The sequence below is a fragment of the Dromaius novaehollandiae genome, chromosome Z (genome assembly GCF_036370855.1).
Source record: "Dromaius novaehollandiae isolate bDroNov1 chromosome Z, bDroNov1.hap1, whole genome shotgun sequence".
Classification (NCBI taxonomy): Eukaryota; Metazoa; Chordata; class Aves; order Casuariiformes; family Dromaiidae; genus Dromaius; species Dromaius novaehollandiae.
Window position 1 is genome coordinate 83,975,947 of NC_088132.1, and position 18,440 is coordinate 83,994,386.

General features: G+C 43.6%; 1 protein-coding gene across 4 annotated transcripts in view; it reads left to right on the forward strand.

The window, feature by feature from the left end:
- Positions 1 to 17,073, forward strand: part of LOC135325029 (ras-related protein Rab-27B) — a 30,160-nt gene extending 13,087 nt beyond the window's left edge. For all 4 annotated transcript variants that reach the window (XM_064502391.1, XM_064502392.1, XM_064502394.1 and 1 more), the window contains exons 2-6: positions 3,319 to 3,490; positions 6,379 to 6,464; positions 7,624 to 7,727; positions 9,037 to 9,160; positions 10,200 to 17,073. In XM_064502391.1, the coding sequence (XP_064358461.1) occupies positions 3,338 to 3,490; positions 6,379 to 6,464; positions 7,624 to 7,727; positions 9,037 to 9,160; positions 10,200 to 10,389 (657 nt within the window). In that variant the 5' untranslated portion in view covers positions 3,319 to 3,337 and the 3' untranslated portion in view covers positions 10,390 to 17,073. The remainder of the gene's footprint in view (positions 1 to 3,318; positions 3,491 to 6,378; positions 6,465 to 7,623; positions 7,728 to 9,036; positions 9,161 to 10,199) is intronic.
- The last annotated feature ends 1,367 nt before the right edge of the window (positions 17,074 to 18,440 follow it).

Genomic DNA, 18,440 nt, shown 5'->3' on the forward strand with positions numbered 1-18,440 from the left:
CTGTTAACGAAAACGTTGGCAGAGGAAAGAAGGGCGATTGCTCTCTTTCCAAGCAGCCGGTAGGCTGGTGGTTGTGGTCCTTGTCCCAGACGGGGCGACCAGCCTGGAGATCATAGGGACCTGAGCAGGTCCGAGGTGGGACGTGAGGACTTCTCCTGTTAGAGCTGGTGCCTTGGGTAGTGCTTTTCCCTTACGCTGAGATGGAACAAAATCACCCTCTTCTTGGGAGGTCCTGCATACCAAGGATATTTGTTTCGGAGGTATTAATTTTGGGGTTTTGTATGTATTAAGAGAGCTATATCCCAGCTAGTGCTGATTATGAGTTTGCTCTCCAAATGCAGAAGCACTGGGATTACAGATTAAATCCAGCTGAGTTTGACTGAGACTAGGCATGGAAATAAAAACAAGAAAAAGTGATGAATATTGACAGCACCGATGATTCTGGGGAAGCAAGCTGGCGAAGGGCTGCTCTTCTGCTGTGTGATTTGGCCAAGCCAGTAAAAAGTCCGATGAATGTTCTCTACACATAATTAGTTAAGAATATTTCTTAAGAATAACCAACAAAGTTGTATTTGATTGCAAAAGTCATGCCTAAAAGGGAAATAGTTTTGATGTGTGCCTGATGTTGGATGTTTTGTGGGTGATTCTTGGAGCGGTTCGTGCTGGCATACGGCGTTTCCAGGTTGGTGGGAGGAGGAACGTTTCTGTCCGTGGGAGGCTGGATGTTCTCGCCAACGGCCCGTCTGCCGCGGTGGCCAGCCGAGACGCAGACCCAAAGGCTGAAAATTGCCCCTCGTTTCTATCATGCTCTCCCTCCCAGGGAGATTGTGTCGCTTGACTCGGCAGGTTGGCAAAACTGGACGACCGCTGCGTGGGGCTGTGAAAATCCCGTAGGAATTGTCACTGCTGCACGTATTTGGCTCAAGGAACTTCTGCTCAGGGCATGAAGCAGGGCTGGCCGATCTGGTTAAAATCTTCCTTTTTTTGTGAATTTGTTACCCTGACGTGTGTTTGTTTTACAAGTGTTTATTAAGGTAGGCTTTGCTGATCTTGTTTACTGCTGCATATAGAAAACAGCCTAAAATTACTATAGAAGGAGTGTAAGCGTTTGTGAGGTTTTTCTGAGGGCATTCACTACTCTTAGGTGGCTACTGCTGGCCTACAGAAAATAAATTGACTTGCAATTAAAAAAAGCAACCTAACCGAGGCACAGGGCTGAACCCACGCTGTGGGTTTGCCATCTGCTTTTCTTCCTTCTTCCCCTCCAATTGGCATCCGCAGCGCTGGGCTGGGGGTGGTTTTTTGCTGTGTGCTTCACAGAACAAGGCGGGTGTGTGTTCAACTGGTTGTACCAGAGGATAAATTATATTTGAGCTCTTTCCTTGTATTAACAGTGAGCTTCGGATAATTGCTTACTCTACTTTTTTAATTAGCCTTTTTTTAGGGGAAAAAACCATATTTCCTTGAAGATAAAAATACATAGCCCTGATGATTTCATGCAATCCTGTTTAGAGCTTGGACTCTGAAGATGGTCCTTCCAGTCTGGTCTTTCGCTCTTGTGTCGGGTTATGTGACTAACGCCCAGTCACACGAAACACGGGCCCTCCGAGGAGCAGAGGAGCAAGGGGACCCCTAACCGGCTCGGTGAAACCGGGGCACGCCGATCTGGCTGCTCCTAAAACCATCGAGGGGGATGGTCCCTGCTGTGAAGCCCACCAAGAGGAGGCCCCCCGAGAAACGTCCCCCCCGGAAAGCCATGCTACCTGGAGAGGGTCGTTGCCTGCAGGGTTAGAGCACTTGTTGTGGGATGCAGTGGGGAGACCATTTGGGGATGGTGCCGAACATATTGCAGGATGTTTTAAGGGGGTTTGGGAAATGCGCGAGACCTGTTATGGGATATTTAAGGGAAGGACCAAGAGTGGGGAAAAGAAGGGATCACGGTGGCTTGGGCAGGACCAAACTTGGGAAAAAAGAGGGGGAAAAGGGATAAAAGGAGTGTAAAGAGATGGCTGGTCAGCGTGCTCGCGTGTCTTCAGCCCTGTCCTGGATCACCACGGTCAACCCAATGTTCTCATGGGCTCCTTCTTCTGGCTGTCTTCTCGTGGATGCTCTCTGTGTGCGCGTGAACGTCAGCCAGCCTCATCTGGGCAGCTGGCAAGTCGATGAGAGGTCTGAGGACGCATGACTTGGGGAGGATTGGGCATCCAGGAGCTCCGGGACAGGCCAGGTGGCTGCGGCCAGCTACGGCACGATCCGTATCGCTGCTTCGTCCTGGTCGGCTGGAGGGGAAGAGCAGGAGCACAGCGCCCGTGCGCTTGTCAGGATTTTATTGGGGTTGAAGGTGGGGAAGACTGTTATTAAATTTGTACATGAATTTGTACATGATCAATTTGGAATAGAAATACTGCCTTTGAAATAACAATAATTTTTCTAGAGGGCAAAGTCTCTGGAATCTCTTTGGGATATGGCCGGGTGGCCACTGCTGTCCTTTGATGGTGCCAAGTGGTGACGCGATTAATGATCTTTTCTTGCCGATTCTTGTCCTGTCCTCCAACACTTCTCAGTGGCCCAAATGCGTTTTTGTAGTGTCAGCAATATTTCACAGCCTTTGCAGAGAATAACGCACAGTCTAAAGGGAGGCTTCGTGTGGCAGAGCCTCCGGACGATATAGCAGATCTCGAATAGAAACTGGCACCTTCATGTCCTTAAGGTGGTTGTTGAGAACAACAAAGCTTGCTAAATTGTGCAGAGAAGATGACATAGCTTGTGTTTTTGTAGGAGAGACCCAATCTTGGACGTATGTAAAAGCATGTCCGATTTCCTTGATGGAAGTCTGGATACTCTGGATAAAGAATAAATTTTTATATATTGAGCTGTCTGTGGGGACCCCTCTCGGCTACATGCCAGCACGAGCCATGTCTGGATTTCCCTTTTCATGCCTGTTTCTGCATTTCTCTTTTTCTTGAAACGCAGAATAGTTTGAGCGGGAGGATTTAGCCCTACATTTCGTATCTGTGTTCATTAAAAGAAAGTCTTACAGCAATATTCAGAACAAAAATAAATATTTTGTCCCAAACTCTGTCAATCTAAGCTTCCAATCCGATCTAAAAAATTGAAAGTATAAATTGAATTATCACATGTCACCTGAACTGAAATTGAGTTTTACTGCTTCTTTCCATTAGCAAGTACACCAACATAACTTGCAGCCTTGATTACAGGGAGCATCATTTCAATGGACAAAAATGTAAACGAAGCAAAAACAAACCAGAAGGGTTTTTTGATCTCTTTAAACCCATTTTTTTTCTTCTCTTTGCATAGGTTCCTGAAAATTAGCACTATGACTGATGGAGACTATGATTATCTGATCAAACTCCTGGCCCTTGGAGACTCTGGGGTTGGAAAAACAACGTTCCTGTACAGATACACTGATAACAAATTTAATCCAAAATTCATCACGACAGTAGGGATAGATTTTCGGGAAAAACGAGTGGTAAGTTGTCTTGTATGAATAATGTCTCCTATTTTTTTTTTCTTCTTTATTCATTATTGCTGAGAACAAATTTTATGTAAATGCATACTGCTTCTCTTACTGTGAGGTAAAACTCATGTTGATGATGCTTTTCCTGGTCTAGTTTTTGGCTCAAACAAGTCATAATTAGGAACGAGGTAAAAGGGAAAGATGTCATTTTCCTTGCCTGTTGTTTGATGGTACGCTGGTTTATCATATATTGTTATTAAAGGATCTTTCCGAGAGCAGAGTTGCATGATGCCAGTGCATGAGACTTGTTTGTGACTAGAAATAACTCTAGCCCCCAAACTCATAATTAAATGGAAAAGATGGAAAACTGTAGAAGTGCAGAGGCTTCAGCTTATTGCCAGACCACACAGCGAGCTAGGGAAAGAAATAGTCCTGCCAACTGCACCACGCTGCTTCTGCGAGTCCGGAGCAGTAGCAAGGCTGGAGACCAAGCAGGAGAAGTCTGTGCCGTGTCGCTAAAAGACTAATTAAAAAAGCACGTGCAGTCGTTGCCGTGCGGGCTGATGGACGTTGTACTGCGGTGCCGGCTTGCGCTGCAGCACTTCTGTTTCTTGATGCTAAATAGGAGATGAGTCTTGTGTACTGTCAGATGCTTTTCATGGATATGGAAGCATGCTTGCTTTGTTTTAATTCAGTGTGACTAATATATTTGTTCATAGGTCCTAACACATACAGGCTAGATATAGGGTATAAATTCAGCTTTCTAATAGTAACAATTGTACTTTGCTTAAATAGTAAAAGCATAATAAATAAAAGATATTAGACCCTGGACAATGATTTTAGACACTTCCTTGATAAAAGTTGTAAATGCTTCCCCAGTTCAAAGACAGGGACCTGTTTAAACTTGCTTCTTTTTAACATATGTGAAATACTTTATGGATTTTGCATGAAAAGTGCTCTTAAGTCTTGACAACACCGAGACGGCTCAACTGGCATAAGAACCACTGCTCATCGAGAGTTTGGCAGCCTGACGAGGGGAACGTGCTAAAAGCTGACCCTTTTACCTGAGAATAACTCTGTAGTTCTGACAAAGCTTTATGCTATTTACTTTGAACAAAACTAAGTGCTTTTCAGCCCTTCATCAGGTTAATGTAAGACCTAAAAATCGTTCACAATATTTATTGTTAAAACATTTCCCAGTGTTGAAATAGTTGATTGAAACAAATGTCTTGGCAATATCAGTCCCCTTGGGGCTGATTTGTGTGTTTCTTGGTCCCCTCTTTGAACCATGTCAGCAGATCTGCATATGCTCTGGTCAGGGCACTCTTTAGGTGTGTTTAGGTCCCCAGGGAACCTGACAATTAAAATGCAATGGTTGTAGTTCTGCAGTACTAGAAAATTAATCACTCGGCCTTAGGTAGAATAAAAGACCCTTGGATCTGGATTTTGTCTTAAATTACCCAGAATCAGCATTATGTAAGTTCACGTGTGTAAGTTCAAATGTGATGCACAAGTTGGAGTCTGGTTCTTTCTCCTGTTAGATTCCACTGAGATAATAAGAGTAAAATATGAACGCTTATTTTTATTGCAAAGAAATGTCTGAACATGCACATTGCAGGAGTGCTCTTCCTCTGACTGCTCAGAGGCTCATTAAAGCGTTCTGAACACGGTCGCTGGATTCATTCGAGAGGGTTGAACTTTTCTGCTAAAGGTTGCAGTCAGATTTCTTCAGTAATTTTTCCATTACGACATGTTTTTGGGGTAGGATGTTTTATAAGGGTAGGAGAAACTGTCTTACATGAAATTACCAGCTTCGAAACATCCTGAAGGTCTATTGGAATAAACTGTCTCTTAAGAAAGAGATTTTAAGGTTAAATGTGTGGTTTTCTGGTGTATAAAAGTCACTTAAAGTAACCCTATGCGATTCCCTATTAACTTTGCTAAATGTTATAGGAAGATGCCTCAGCAAACCTGTTTAATTTACAAAACTTGGTGTGGTTGATGCACTGATGCATTTCTGATTTTGAGAACTGGCACCTGCCACAAAGAAAAGTGTGTTGCAGTTGGCAGCTATATGCTGAAATTGCAACAATTTAAACAAGTCTATAGAATCACAGAATAATTTAGGTTGGAAAGGACCCCCAGAGGTGATCTAATCCAACCCCCAATTAATATTGATTTGTTTGTGCAGGATAACTAGATGCTGTATTTTACAGGCAGGTAAGGAAGCGTTCCACTTCCCCAGGGAAGGTCAGCGGAGCCTCTGGATAAGGCCATGCCCGTAAAATCGGTATTATCTTGACCTAAATGCAAGAGCTATGTTTGCGTGCTTCTAAAAAATGCTAAGAATCTGCTAAACTAACCCAGACAACAAAAACAGATCATACATATTTTTCTCCCACTGTCTTTAAGTATATCAGTTAATTTTCACTTTCCTTTTGATAACAAATTGAGCCCCAGCAAAAGTGCAATTTGTTAAGCACTGTGAGTTTGCAATTAATAGGAAAGTCATTTATGTTGAACAGAAATTAATGAAGAAAAAATTTTTTTTTGTAATAGAGGTTAGTCCTAAGAGCAGCAGTGAGGTTGAATGTAGAAAGCTAGCTCAGCACACTGGTATACCAACTTTTACAGAATTGGATCCCATTTGAAGTACTGACTATGACCAAGTTATCTCTAAAGAGGAGCTTTCGTAGACTTTTCATGTGGTTTCTGGGTTTTTAAATGTTGTTACAAGCCTCCCTCTGAAGTGGCTTTTAGTAGTAAGAGTGAGCTTTACATTAAAGACTGAACTTTTCCTCTTGTTGCTTGGTTTCCGCACAAAACATAGAAAAGACTGCGATGCCGGCGGCAGCTTTCAGCGCAGCGTTGCTGTTGTACTGACCTGATTCTTCCTTTAGGTATACAACAGCAGAGGACCCAATGGATCTCCAGGGGAAGGCTTCAAGGTCCATCTCCAGCTTTGGGACACAGCCGGGCAGGAAAGGTAATGAGTTCAGCAGTTCTGTACAAATCGTTGGAAATCAAGTTTTTTACATTTCTGAATAAACCATTAAAAAAAAAACCCTAAAAATGTGTGTCAGATACTTGGCGTGCTTCTGTGGAGAGCTTTTGTTTTAATTTTCATGGATGTGTGTTGTAAAACATCAGTTACAATTTTTGGTTCTGTTTGATTGTGTGAGGTTGGTCACACGTGGTCAGGTCGTATGGTCATGTTTTGCAAAGTGATTGATCGCTGTAATATATAAAAAAATATATATTAAAAAAGAAGGTGTCAGAGCTTTGTTGTACAGTTTACAAGCTCTTTGAAAGTCTCGTATTATTTGCATTTTCTTCGTTTGTCTAATTTGAACAGGTTTGTGACCTTTCGGTGACAAACAAGGTTGTAGTTTCGTGGTCTGCAGTTACATCCAGTTTCAGGGCTTTGTAAGAAGCCTATAAATCATGTAACTGTGCACTTATTAAATGTTTCGTTCAGGTCTGTCTACAGAGTGCATGTGTACCCTGTAAATAAGGTTACCTTCCCCTTCCAGCTGAGTTTCCCAGTAGATAGTTGCACTAAACAGTCAAAAACATGAGAGTAGCCAGCTACCCTTCCTGTGCTGTCTTCTTTAATACTTGCTGTATTGGACAATGTGCATCCGTCGACTAAGTGTGTGTCACCGCGGCAGCTGGATCCGTTTCTGTCACTGTGATCCGTGATGCATTAAATGCGTCTGCATCTTTTTTCTTTCCTATGCTCCCCCCGCCTTTTTTTTTTTCAGTTAAATCAGACAAGCGGAATTTGAACCAATAGATTAGTCACCGACAATGTTTATATTTTCTCATTTTCACGTATAAGCTTCCTCTGGTGGATTACTAACACACTCTGATTAAGAACTGTCGACTCATGTGATGCATCATAGCAAAGATGAAGGTCATGGATTTTGCTTCCATGGGAACATATGTTCGCTAAATCATACAGACTCTTCATATTTCAAGATATTTTAATGGAATTTTTGCACAGATGATTCAGAAAAGCTTTACGCTATCTCTCATTTTCCTTTACTCAATTAAAACTTGCCAAAAATATGTTTACCTAGAACTTTAGAGCCCAGTTTGTATTAATAGAGCTATCTTGTCTTTTTTTTTTTTCCTTCCTTCAGATTTCGAAGTCTTACCACAGCATTTTTCAGAGATGCCATGGGCTTTTTACTAATGTTTGATCTCACCAGTCAACAGAGCTTCTTAAATGTCAGAAATTGGATGAGTAAGTAGCACTGTAGAGCTTGCCTATATTGCTTGACTTGAAGCTTTGTCGTGTGTTTTAGGCTTCTAGGTGTCATTATGCGCATCATTGTGAACTGAAAAACAATCCAAGACAGTAAGACATCTGCCTCGAGGTTTAATTAAAATTGGGCCCTGAGGTTTTTGTTGCAAGTCTGCACAGAGTTTGCTTTCAGGCTCTGAACAGCTGAACGTGTTGTGACCCTTAGCAAAGCCAATGCCACTTCCAGAGCGCTCTGCATGTTGAATCCTGGGATTAGAGCTTGCGTCTGCCGTCACTGGCAGTTTTGCTTGGGACAAGGGCCAGGCTCAAAGTGAAACAAAGGTTAAATTCCCTAAGTTTGTTTTTAATTGAGGGTATTTGAAGCGCTGTAAGGACAGAGGCCGGTACATTTCCAGCTAGTTTCCCAACAAATGGGCTGCAGCTCTGTTTGGGATAATGGGAGAATCCAGCCAGCTCTGTGAAAACTGCTCCATCAGATTTTACCTAGTAGCTGTGTTTCTTCTTCAGCGATTCCCTCCTCCCTAACCCATTGCCGTCATCACATTCGATGGCTTACCTAGTTGAGTCTAACTTTTATGTATACTGCAACTTTTCAAGTCATTCACCTCAAGATCGAGGCAAGTACCGCATAAGTAAATGGTTTTGTGCAATTATGTGCAAAACAAAAGGGTGAAGCTGTGGGCATACTTGTGCCTGGATCTTCAACTGGGAAAAACTGTCTTTAAGCCAATGAGTATATCCAAGAGAAAAAAAGTATCAGAGGATTTTGTCGCAAACTTCTGAAGAAATGCATTTGCAGCAGTTGTGGAATACTTTTTTCTTTTTTTTCCCCCTTTTTTTTTTTTTTAAATCCTTCCACAGAGTCCTCGTGGGTCTTATTGAATAAGAGAGATCTGGTTGGTGGAGGTTTTCGGGGAGGTTTGGCAGGAGGATGCAGTTCCTATTTTTTCTTTACTGGATGGCCTGTTGGTATGCTCATTTTTAGGTTAAAGCACCATATTTACTGCACTTTGCAGTTAAGCCTTTTTGTGTGTTGGTAAAATAAATACTGGGGAAAAAAAATTCTAGTACCATTTCTACTACCATTTCCACTTCCTATTTTGAAATTCACCTTAATGACTAAATGTATGACAAAGAAATATGTTTGGTGTGAAACAGTTACTTAGCTTGGGTATTTCCAGGTGGACAGGAGGAAAGAGAATTGTTTCAGGTATCCTTAATCATCAACAATCTTAGCCTTTAAGGAACTTCCAGCATTCTCTAAGCTCTGGTTTATTTTTCCTTCTAGGTCAGCTGCAAGCCAATGCATATTGTGAGAATCCAGATATAGTGTTGATTGGTAATAAAGCTGATTTGTCAGACCAAAGGGAGGTAAATGAAAGGCAAGCAAAAGACCTGGCGGACAAATATGGGTAAGCAAATTATGAGAGAAGCTAAATTTAGTTAATAACGGTGGTAAGTATAGGTGATGACTGACTAGGGGCAGTCACAAGTATGCTTAAAAACTCTTAGGATTTGTAGGTATTGCAGTATCATGTATGCAGCTTCCAAAGTAATTTGTATTGTAGTTAGTAAATAGTGTTGTCTCCTTACACAGGCAAAAAGAATGTATTTTTTTGCTTTAATCACCATTACTAGGCAGTGGGGGTTGCTTACAGAGGTTGGGGCCAGCCGCAGAAGACTGCCTGAGAGACGGTGAAGAGTAATAAGCAAATCAGACTTAATACTCTTAGAAGTAAGACTTTTCTACAGGCAGGTAAGGAGGACAGTGGCACTGAGAGGTTAGCTTGTGCCAGTTTGGAAGTGCTGGAGCAATTGATAGTCCTCTCTACTAAAAAAGAAGAATGGGAAAGCACTCTTTTGGATTCAAATGGGATTTCAGAATGGAAACAGCTTCGCGGAAGAAAATTAGTAGAAACAGAAGGACTTATTTTGGAAGGCAGCTGCAACAAGCAGAAGCCTGGAAAAAACTTCCATGTGAAAGGCTAAGCTGATTTGAAAAGATTCTGTATCTAAAGAGTATCTAAGAAAGGTGCGAAAACTTTACTTACAGTGAAGTATTCCTGTTGGAGAAACCCTGCAGGTCTGCAATGATAGGTATACTCCACGGTCCCTGAAATTTTCTGTAAATGCTGACCTGGGTTTCGCTTCCCAGTACACCTTCTGGTTACCTGCAGGATTTTTCAGCTATTTTTTCACTATTCAAAGTCAAAATGCCAGGACAAATTTTGCTATTTAACGTTGCTTTTTAGTGTTTATATCCTAATATTACCATGTAATAGGAACAGGAGTTTTGGCTCTGCCCAGAAGGGAAATAGAATCCAGACAAACCAGAAGTCCAAATCGGTCAAATTCCTTTCGTTAACACCAAAACCATCACTGATATTACAGAGAGTTCAGTGTCAATCGTCTTAAAAAGTCTTGCCAACAAAATTTTCATTTTCGCTGCAGCATACCGTACTTTGAAACGAGTGCCGCTACTGGACAAAACGTGGAGAAGGCTGTGGACACTCTCCTGGACTTGATAATGAAACGCATGGAGCAGTGCGTGGACAAGACGCAAGTCTCCAACACCGCCAATGGGGGAAGCTCGGGAAAGCTAGATTCGGCAAAACCGGAGGAGAAAAAGTGTGCCTGCTGAAGTTCACCTCTAAACTGTGAGAACCAGTCAAAATATTTCATCAGAAAACGGTTGACCTACCACCAAATCCAAACCTGCTCTGTTGAGCCATGCACAGAAGCAAAGTTGCATTGTTTTATTGGGAGCGTGCATTTTTTTCTCCAAAGAACTGATTTAAAAACTAAAACCTGTGTCTCAATGAGGCTCTTGTGCTGAAATAATTCTTCCTGATAGGTGCCATTTTCATGGAAACTCTCCCCTCTTTTCTTCCCCTTCCCACTCCCTTCCCGTCCAGCCCTTATCTTTATTTTACATGTGATCAGGATAGCGAATAGAGGAAAGTAGCTTTATTTTTTTAAAAAAGGAGGGAAGGAACCTATTGTCTATATAAACTGGATATAGAAATTAAAATGGAAGTGGGTGGTTTTCTAGCTCTGTGCCATTTTTCCGCAGAATCCTGTTTCTTTATAAATCTTGACCGACATCAGGGACCATGCATTTTCTAAGGCGTACAAAAGCTTCTACGTGGCCTATTAAGAAAAACTTTATTACTTGCACAGAGTAAGCAATGCTGTGAATCTGTCCGGACTGAATCACTGAGAAGTTGGTTAGTTGGGGGTGTGGGGGGTGTGTGTGTGTCTCTTTTGGGTTGGGGGGGAGGGAGGAAGAAGGGAATTTAATTTTTAACAAATTAATCAGGGAATTGTGCAACATGGCTTTTGTTGCCAATAATCCAAGCAGGGATTGGAGAGTTACGGGAAAAAGTATTGAGAGGAATTCTCACGCTGCAGGGACAGCTTAAAAAAGAAAAGAGCATAATCTATGGAAAAAGAGAAAAGATATATTTTGTGAAGCATCTTCTGAATCTCACTTTAAGCAAAAAATAATTTTTCCTCCCCTTCCGCACATAAGGAAGCCATCCTTTTTCTTTCTTTCCTCAGATAACTGCATATCCCAGGTGGGACAAGGGAAAGAACTTGTGAATGTTTGCACTGTCTGAAAGAGGACCGTAAATTCAGTTGGGCTGGGGGAATCGCTAGCAAGTTATTCACTGTGGTTTTGCTGGGGCCTCAGTACATTCAGGTTTTCAACAAAGAGAAAATTCCTCATATTCTCTGCAAGAGGCAACGTGGAAAAACGGTGAAGCGGGGACTTGGCATGACAGGGCTCCAAAATACGCCTGCCTCGAGATGGAAATGTATTGCAGAAGTTTGCAGGTATTTCAGATGGATGGATAAAAAATAGCCTATTGGTTTTCTGCAGTAGGAGGGTAAAATGTGAAGGATGTCTTTTACAGATGAGAGTAAAAAACATAATGAAACAGCAAATAGCTCATTACAAGCAAAGACAAGTAGAGGAAAAATTAAAAATACTATACTTTTAAGTATGGATCATTTTTGAAATCAAATTATAGCATTTTGATTAGTCTACCCTGTCCTGTCTCGTAGAATAGCAGTTCTGCTTTTATGGAGCTGGTAGTTAAGGGTCTATTGGTGTTGATTGTGCTTTAAGCTACTGTCACTTGGAAGGGGGCAGGTTGGGAGAAAGAACAACTCAAGTCAAGTTAAATTGGTTGAGTTGGCAGGGTTGTAGGCTTTCGTTTATTTAAATGTAAAATCCCACAATGTTTTCAGCTTTGATTCAGAATTGCAAAAACTTTGAACAGCAAGCTCATAAAATGGTTAGATGTTTCCCAGAAATTGAGAATTTACCAGCTACTTTGGTGAAAGAACAACAGATTTTTCTGCCCAGATCATAAAATGATGTTTACTTGATGATTTGGCATGTTAACGGCACAGATGGTGCATCCATAGGAGCAGGCTCACTGGGTGAGTAACCAGGTAGCCACAGTTACTGGACCAGTACAGAAATCCAGTTTGCAGACTGTAACGGTGATATAACCGATAAGCTATACCTAAAGGCTGCATACGGGGAATACTGTACAACCAGCTCTAATACATGTCCTTTTATAGGCTGTAAAGAGCCCTAGCACCTCAAGAGATGCAAAAGCTACTGTAGCAGCCCAGAGATGTTTCCCAGGCAGAAGGTACAGGTAGGCTGATATTCAAGTGGAGTGATACTCAGATAGGTCCCTTCGGTTAGGGACTGGAAGTTTGGGGACTTTTCTGAAGTGAAGTTGTATCCTTTTTTTTTTTTTTTTTAATGTGTAGCATCTAACTTGTGCATAATTTAAAAAAAATACTTACTTTGTAATCTCTTTTGAATTCATGAAAATGATGAACCGAGAAGTTTCCTGTCTCATTTTCAAAGAAATCTCTCATTTCATGGCGGCAGGTTTTTGTCCATTGAACAGGAGTGAAAGAGGTTGCTAAGAACACTAAAGTTTTGCCAGTCAACAAAAAACGTATTTCCCAAAGCAGCTTAAGCAGAGCTTGTACAGAAGCTATTACAAAGCTTAAAGTGATCTTAGTAGCTTCAGCAGTAGCCAGATGATTCATATAAAGGTGTGGAAAATCCTAAACCTGGCACTGTTTCAAAGCACCTTGCTGAAGCTCAGTTGCTTCCACTTATCGCCTTACTGATGAAAATAGCATTCTTAAAATACTAGTAGCAAAAAGAAGAAAAAAATTACCGAACAGTTTGCAACAGAGGAAAGATTCTCCTAATCTTGCTACTGAACTTCAGTGACTTTAAGTTGTCAAAACAGGCAGCGAGGTCCCAGACGGCTCTGCTCCCTGAGGGCTGGTTTTGGAGAGGTCCCGGTGTTGGAGGTGGAGGTAGCTCGTGGCTGTCGCGGGAGCAGTATCGCTTGAGGGATCCGGTTAGGAGCTACGGGGAAATGGCTGCGGCAAAAACTTCATTGCTTGCTTTGTATTTATATGCGTGCTAATGCAAGCAATGCTGATTAGTATTCTGTGTTTGACAAAAAGAAATTCATGAAAGCTCGTGAAACTTTGCTCTCAAATGGATTTTGCCATCAGAACTTAGTTTGGAGGAAAGCAGGAGGAATGTTTCTAATCCTGGTAGGTGCTAGAAGTTTTTTCCAAGTAGCTTTGAGGTATTAGGAAAAGGGGAACATATTAAGTGATTCTAAATGGCTCCTAACTGCTTCGCTCTTTATTAGATTAACCCTCCCTGCAAAAAACTAGGTGACAAACTCTAAGTGAAAATCCCTTCCTGTCCCCCTCCACCATCACCTGCACTTCTGCACCAGTTATTCTCCGTAGCTGTTCCTGGGAATGAGAGTCAGCTGGTGTACGTAGATCCGCGCAGAGACGTCCGTCTGTCTTCCTGCAGCGTTACGGCCCTTAGCGACGGACTGCCGACCACCCGCAGCCCTCGTTCGTCCAGATGGGTGATAGGGCCAGCGTATAAGATCCTGGAAATAACGGTAACTGCAGCAAGCAGAGGACACTCTACCTGGGCTGCTCACAGATTAGGTCTTACTCAGTCAAGCTTTATGGAAAGGAACTTTTCTACATTACATGTTGCAACACTCTTGAAAATGAATTCGCTTTCGTTTAACATCTTGAGTAGGGTATGGCTTGATCCCATCCCATTCGGTAGAACTTTAATTCTGCTGTTGCAACATTTGGTTATACAGTGTTGAATCAGAAGTTAAGCATTTGCTTTTGGGCAAAAGTTCAGCTGATATCCCGCCACGTTGCTGGAGAGGGAGGGAAGCTGCTGTGGTCTTTTGGGCTGATGCTAAGGATGAAACCTCAGTGCACGTGTTCTGCCCCTGTTAGCCCCGTCTTGAATTTCGCTCCAGGCAGTGGTTTCTCAAGGTGTCTTTTTGTGTCCCTCTGGAAATACGTTACCTTATCTCCGTTTCTCTGGTACAAGTGCTGTTGCTGTAGGCTTTGTTGGGCAGTGTGCGCGGTATTTCTGAGCCGAGCGGTGCTGCGCGCTGACCGAGGTACAGCCAGGCCTTTGGAGATGCGACTCGCGGGACCTGGTCCTGAGTGAAAGCTTTGGTTGCCTTTTCTCTCGGCATAGTTGTGCTTTCTCTGCCTCTGGCAGCAGTCTCTGGCCGTGATGTTTACAAAGATAACTCAAGTCGTCAGGCTTTGAACCTGCTCCCTTGTTCCTTGTCGTGTGCCCGGGTGACTCTCCTACGTACTGCGGCGGGGTTACGGCTCCCGTCTGCTCCGTGGAGCTCCCAGTAGGAACCCGTCCCTCTTTCTGTTTTAAGCATGAATGTAAAAATGTGGCATCACTTAAGCCATCACAGCACTGTATCAAAAGGAGTGTTAATAGACTGTCCTAGACTACTGCTGCGGTTTTGATCTCGATGTCCCCCCCGCGCCGCGGTGACCCTCTGGTCTTGGTGCCGTGCCGTCGCCTGCTGCCGGTGGCATCTCCTGCACGCTGCTGAGTGTGCGCGTTGCCAAAGCCCGTTGCCCTAAGCTGCTGCAACGGCAGTATGTTCAGTGTGCGAATCGCCACATTCGGTGAATTCGGTACACGCAGGTAATACTTTAAGAGTGAGAAAACTTCCAGCTAAGAGAAAATGTCTTTAAGCTGATGTTGGTGTGATCTGTGCATCCTGTGCTGGTCTAAAATCGCTCCCCTCCCCTTCCCCAGGCTAACCCGGCCTCCTCTGCTGCTCCTCATCCTCCGGGCAATAAAACCAGCTGGTGTCGGGGGCCAGGGGCAAGGGGGGGCAGTGCCCAGGGCTGGCTGGGACGTTCCCGGGAAGAAGCGCTGCGACAGGGAGCGTATCCCGGCTGAGGGAAATGCCCTTGGGTGTTCACCAGCATCCCCGTTTGCCAGCGCTTGGCTGAGCTGGGTCTGGAGCATCTTTGTGCAGAGAGAAGGTATTGCCAGGGCGGGCTAAACTGAACTAAAGAACCGCATAAAAGTACCTATTCCATGAACATACAGATGTGAATATGTTTTTTGAATATTGTCCAACCATTAAGAAAATTATTCCATCAATGGTAAAATACTAGGGGAGTAGTCTTTAGTGCAAAGTTAGCTGGGGGCTTAAGCGCGTGCTTGCCGGCAGCCCTGCAAGGCCGTTGTTCGCATGTGGCCGTGCCGCCCGTTCGGAGTGGCTGCAGGGTCGGGAACTGCCCGGGAAACGGCCAAAAAAGCCTCCTCCTGGGCTGCTGCCGCTGGGCTCGAGCCGTGGTCCCCATCAGAGCCAGCGGGTGCAAAAGGCTGTGCAGGGCTGGAGTAACGCTCCTCCGTGACCTTTGCTGTCAGTGCATTTTTATAGACGGTCTCAAGACAGGAGGCATTTGCTTCTCTTAAAAAAAAACAAAAAAAAGAGGGGGTGTTTGCATGCCCGAAGCGTGCTCTGTAGGAAAGAAGAGGCCCAAGGGCAGCAGGGCCTGTCTGCTGGCCGCTCTGCCGCCGGCGACGCTGCCGTGGGGGTGATGGAGCAGAAGCAGCATTCGAGAGCAGCCACCATTTGCTGCCGTGGTAACTTTATAAAAACCGATTGCCTTAAGCTGTTTTCTGAAGGCTAAATCTTACCTAACGCTTCGAATGTGTAAAGGGTTGTCATGCATATATAGAGATTGTAGATGATTGGACCATGTAAGAAACTTTAATAAAAGCTGTATTATATATGATTTCGATAACTACTGAATAGCAACTATTTGGGACTCTGTTTTAAGGTAAGAGGTTTTATCTGCTGGAACTACTTCAGTTCGTGGATGTGACTAATATTCAGCCTCTTGAGGTATAAACTATCTGTCTAGAGCTGAACTTTTAAAATCTGTATGCACGTATACAACTGAAGAGTAGTAGCAAGCATAAAAATAAACTGAAGTGGCTGCTATTTTTGTGCAGGTGTGAACACAGCAGGAGTTTCAGACCATGCTCTGATTTTAAAAAGGAGAGTGGTGTAACCGATGCCGCTCTGAAAAACGTTAAAATGAACAGAGTTTTACTTGACTGCTGAGACTTGGCTTGAGGCATCTTCAAGTAGGAAGCCAAATTTTCAGAGTTTCTTTCCTCTCTCTTGTAATTCTTCTGCTGTAAAAGACTGGTCCCCGCTCTGCACAGCACGCACACCGTGCACACACACGCACACCCGTACCGGATAGGGCTTTTTTGCTGTTTTTTTTCCCATAGGATGTTGTTGACTGGGAACCATTCTCCTGGGTGCTGGGCAGATCTGTTTCTATTTTATCATCATTATTATTGTTTTTGTTTTAACTATTTCAGGCCAAGGGAGGTAGTGATTCTTTGCTATGTGCTTTTATTCCATGCAGTTACCTACTTAAACCATAACTTTAGCGAGCATAACCTAAAGTTGTCAACCCTCCTTGTGCAATAGGGCTTATGGACACACCGTATACTGAAAGAAGCCTATTGTATCTAACAGCTTATTAATGGAAGTTAAGTCGTTCTTTGGTTTTGTTAAGGTATCTTTCAGATAAACACTAAACATTATACTGTATCAATTACCTTTTAAATGTTTCCTTCTGTTATGCTGCTGTAGGCATGTTTTATGTTTGTCTCCAACAGATCTGTGTTATGCCTAGTGCTATGAATGTGACTGAAACTATCTTGAACGCAAATACTATTTTTTATTATATATGCCCCTCGATGGACCGTGGTGCTTGCTTACCGGTGTTAACGTCATTTCGTTGTGCCAAAGCACCTGTGGCTTCAAACCATAGTGTCAAATGATTCACTGGTGTCTGGGTTTGCGTAACGCAGTTGAGGAATGTAATCCTGTGATTCAGTTTCTGCACTGTTATTTTCAAAATAAAAATACATTTTTAATCAGGTGTCTCAGCTGGTGTGGGGGGGGGAGTGGAAACTTCTCCCTGGGAGATACGGTCTAGTTACACAGTATTTGCAATTTGTCAGCTTAGAGAAGAAATAAAGAAGGGCAGGGCTGCTTTCTCCTTGCCGGCTGTACGAGAATTGTTCCGTATAGTTGCTTTTAACTTGGCTCTGGGTGTTTTACCAGGTGTGTGAGCACAAACCACTGAACCCGTAAGTCCGTGCACAGCACGCCCCGTGGGGGGAAGCAGGACAGGGTCATACAGGCGTTTTGACCGACAGTCGCACGCGGTGCTCCTTGGTGAACAGAGGGGCGAGGAGGTGGCCAAGGGCCTCCTTAGCGCAGCTCGGACTTGGGTGAAAGGCTCTGCTTTCAGTGACGTGGCTGCTGCTGTTTACACAAGAGCTGCTCCAGGGGCCAGCTACGTATGATGTGTATATACAAATGGCTCTGGCGAAGCTGGTGGTACCTGGGTAAGTATAACCACATCAGGCTTTGCGTGGCGGCAGATCCTGGCTGCACGTCTGTCTGGTCGCGCAGCGCACGCAGAACCCCTGCCTGAGTCAGCGGGTGCCATTTGCACCTTAGCTGAGTTAAGCCGCAGAGTGACGCTATGTATGAATAATGTAGCTAAAGGTAGAGAAGAAAGGGAACAAACTGAAATTTGGTATGGTTGTCTTATTTAAAGAACAACACTTTAAAATACCGTAATCTGTATGAGTTACTGTTTAGAAGAAAAATCCTGTTAAAAAAAATTCTGCAATTCTTTGGTTTTCATTTTTGCCCACAGTCCATCGGACTACAATACACAGGTAAGTGTGAATGTGCAAATACTCTGTCACTGAAGCAGGATGTCTTGGGGGACACAGCTTACTTCTTGGGATGCAAAACATCTCTTCAGTAGGGAATGTTGAGCATCAGGTCACGTCCATATTAAAGGAGAGAAAAAGGTGATGTGCTCTTGCACATAAAGGAACTGTTTTGGTAAATGACTGTGGCCTGTTTTTGGAGGTAAAGAGTGCTAAACAGATTGTTCCCTGCTTTAGGGGGAAGCAGGGAAGAAAAGCTCTGGCAAATGCAGGTGAACACAGTGACCTGGTTAGTGGAGCACTGCTGGCTTCCCCCAGCCAGCAGCAGCATAACCTGCACTTGGGTTTGTGTACACGGGCCTGCTGCCAGCCCCCACCCTGGGCTGCGTTTGCGCTGAACAGGCGTAAAGCGTCAGGAACTGAAGCTCCTGCAGCTCCTAGGCTGAGGCTACAACATGACTTGTCTCAGGTGTCACTATTTGATAATGTGAGATTGAAATAAAGAGGTAAATGCCCAAAGCCATACTGGAAAAGAAGCTAATCCCATGCCAGGA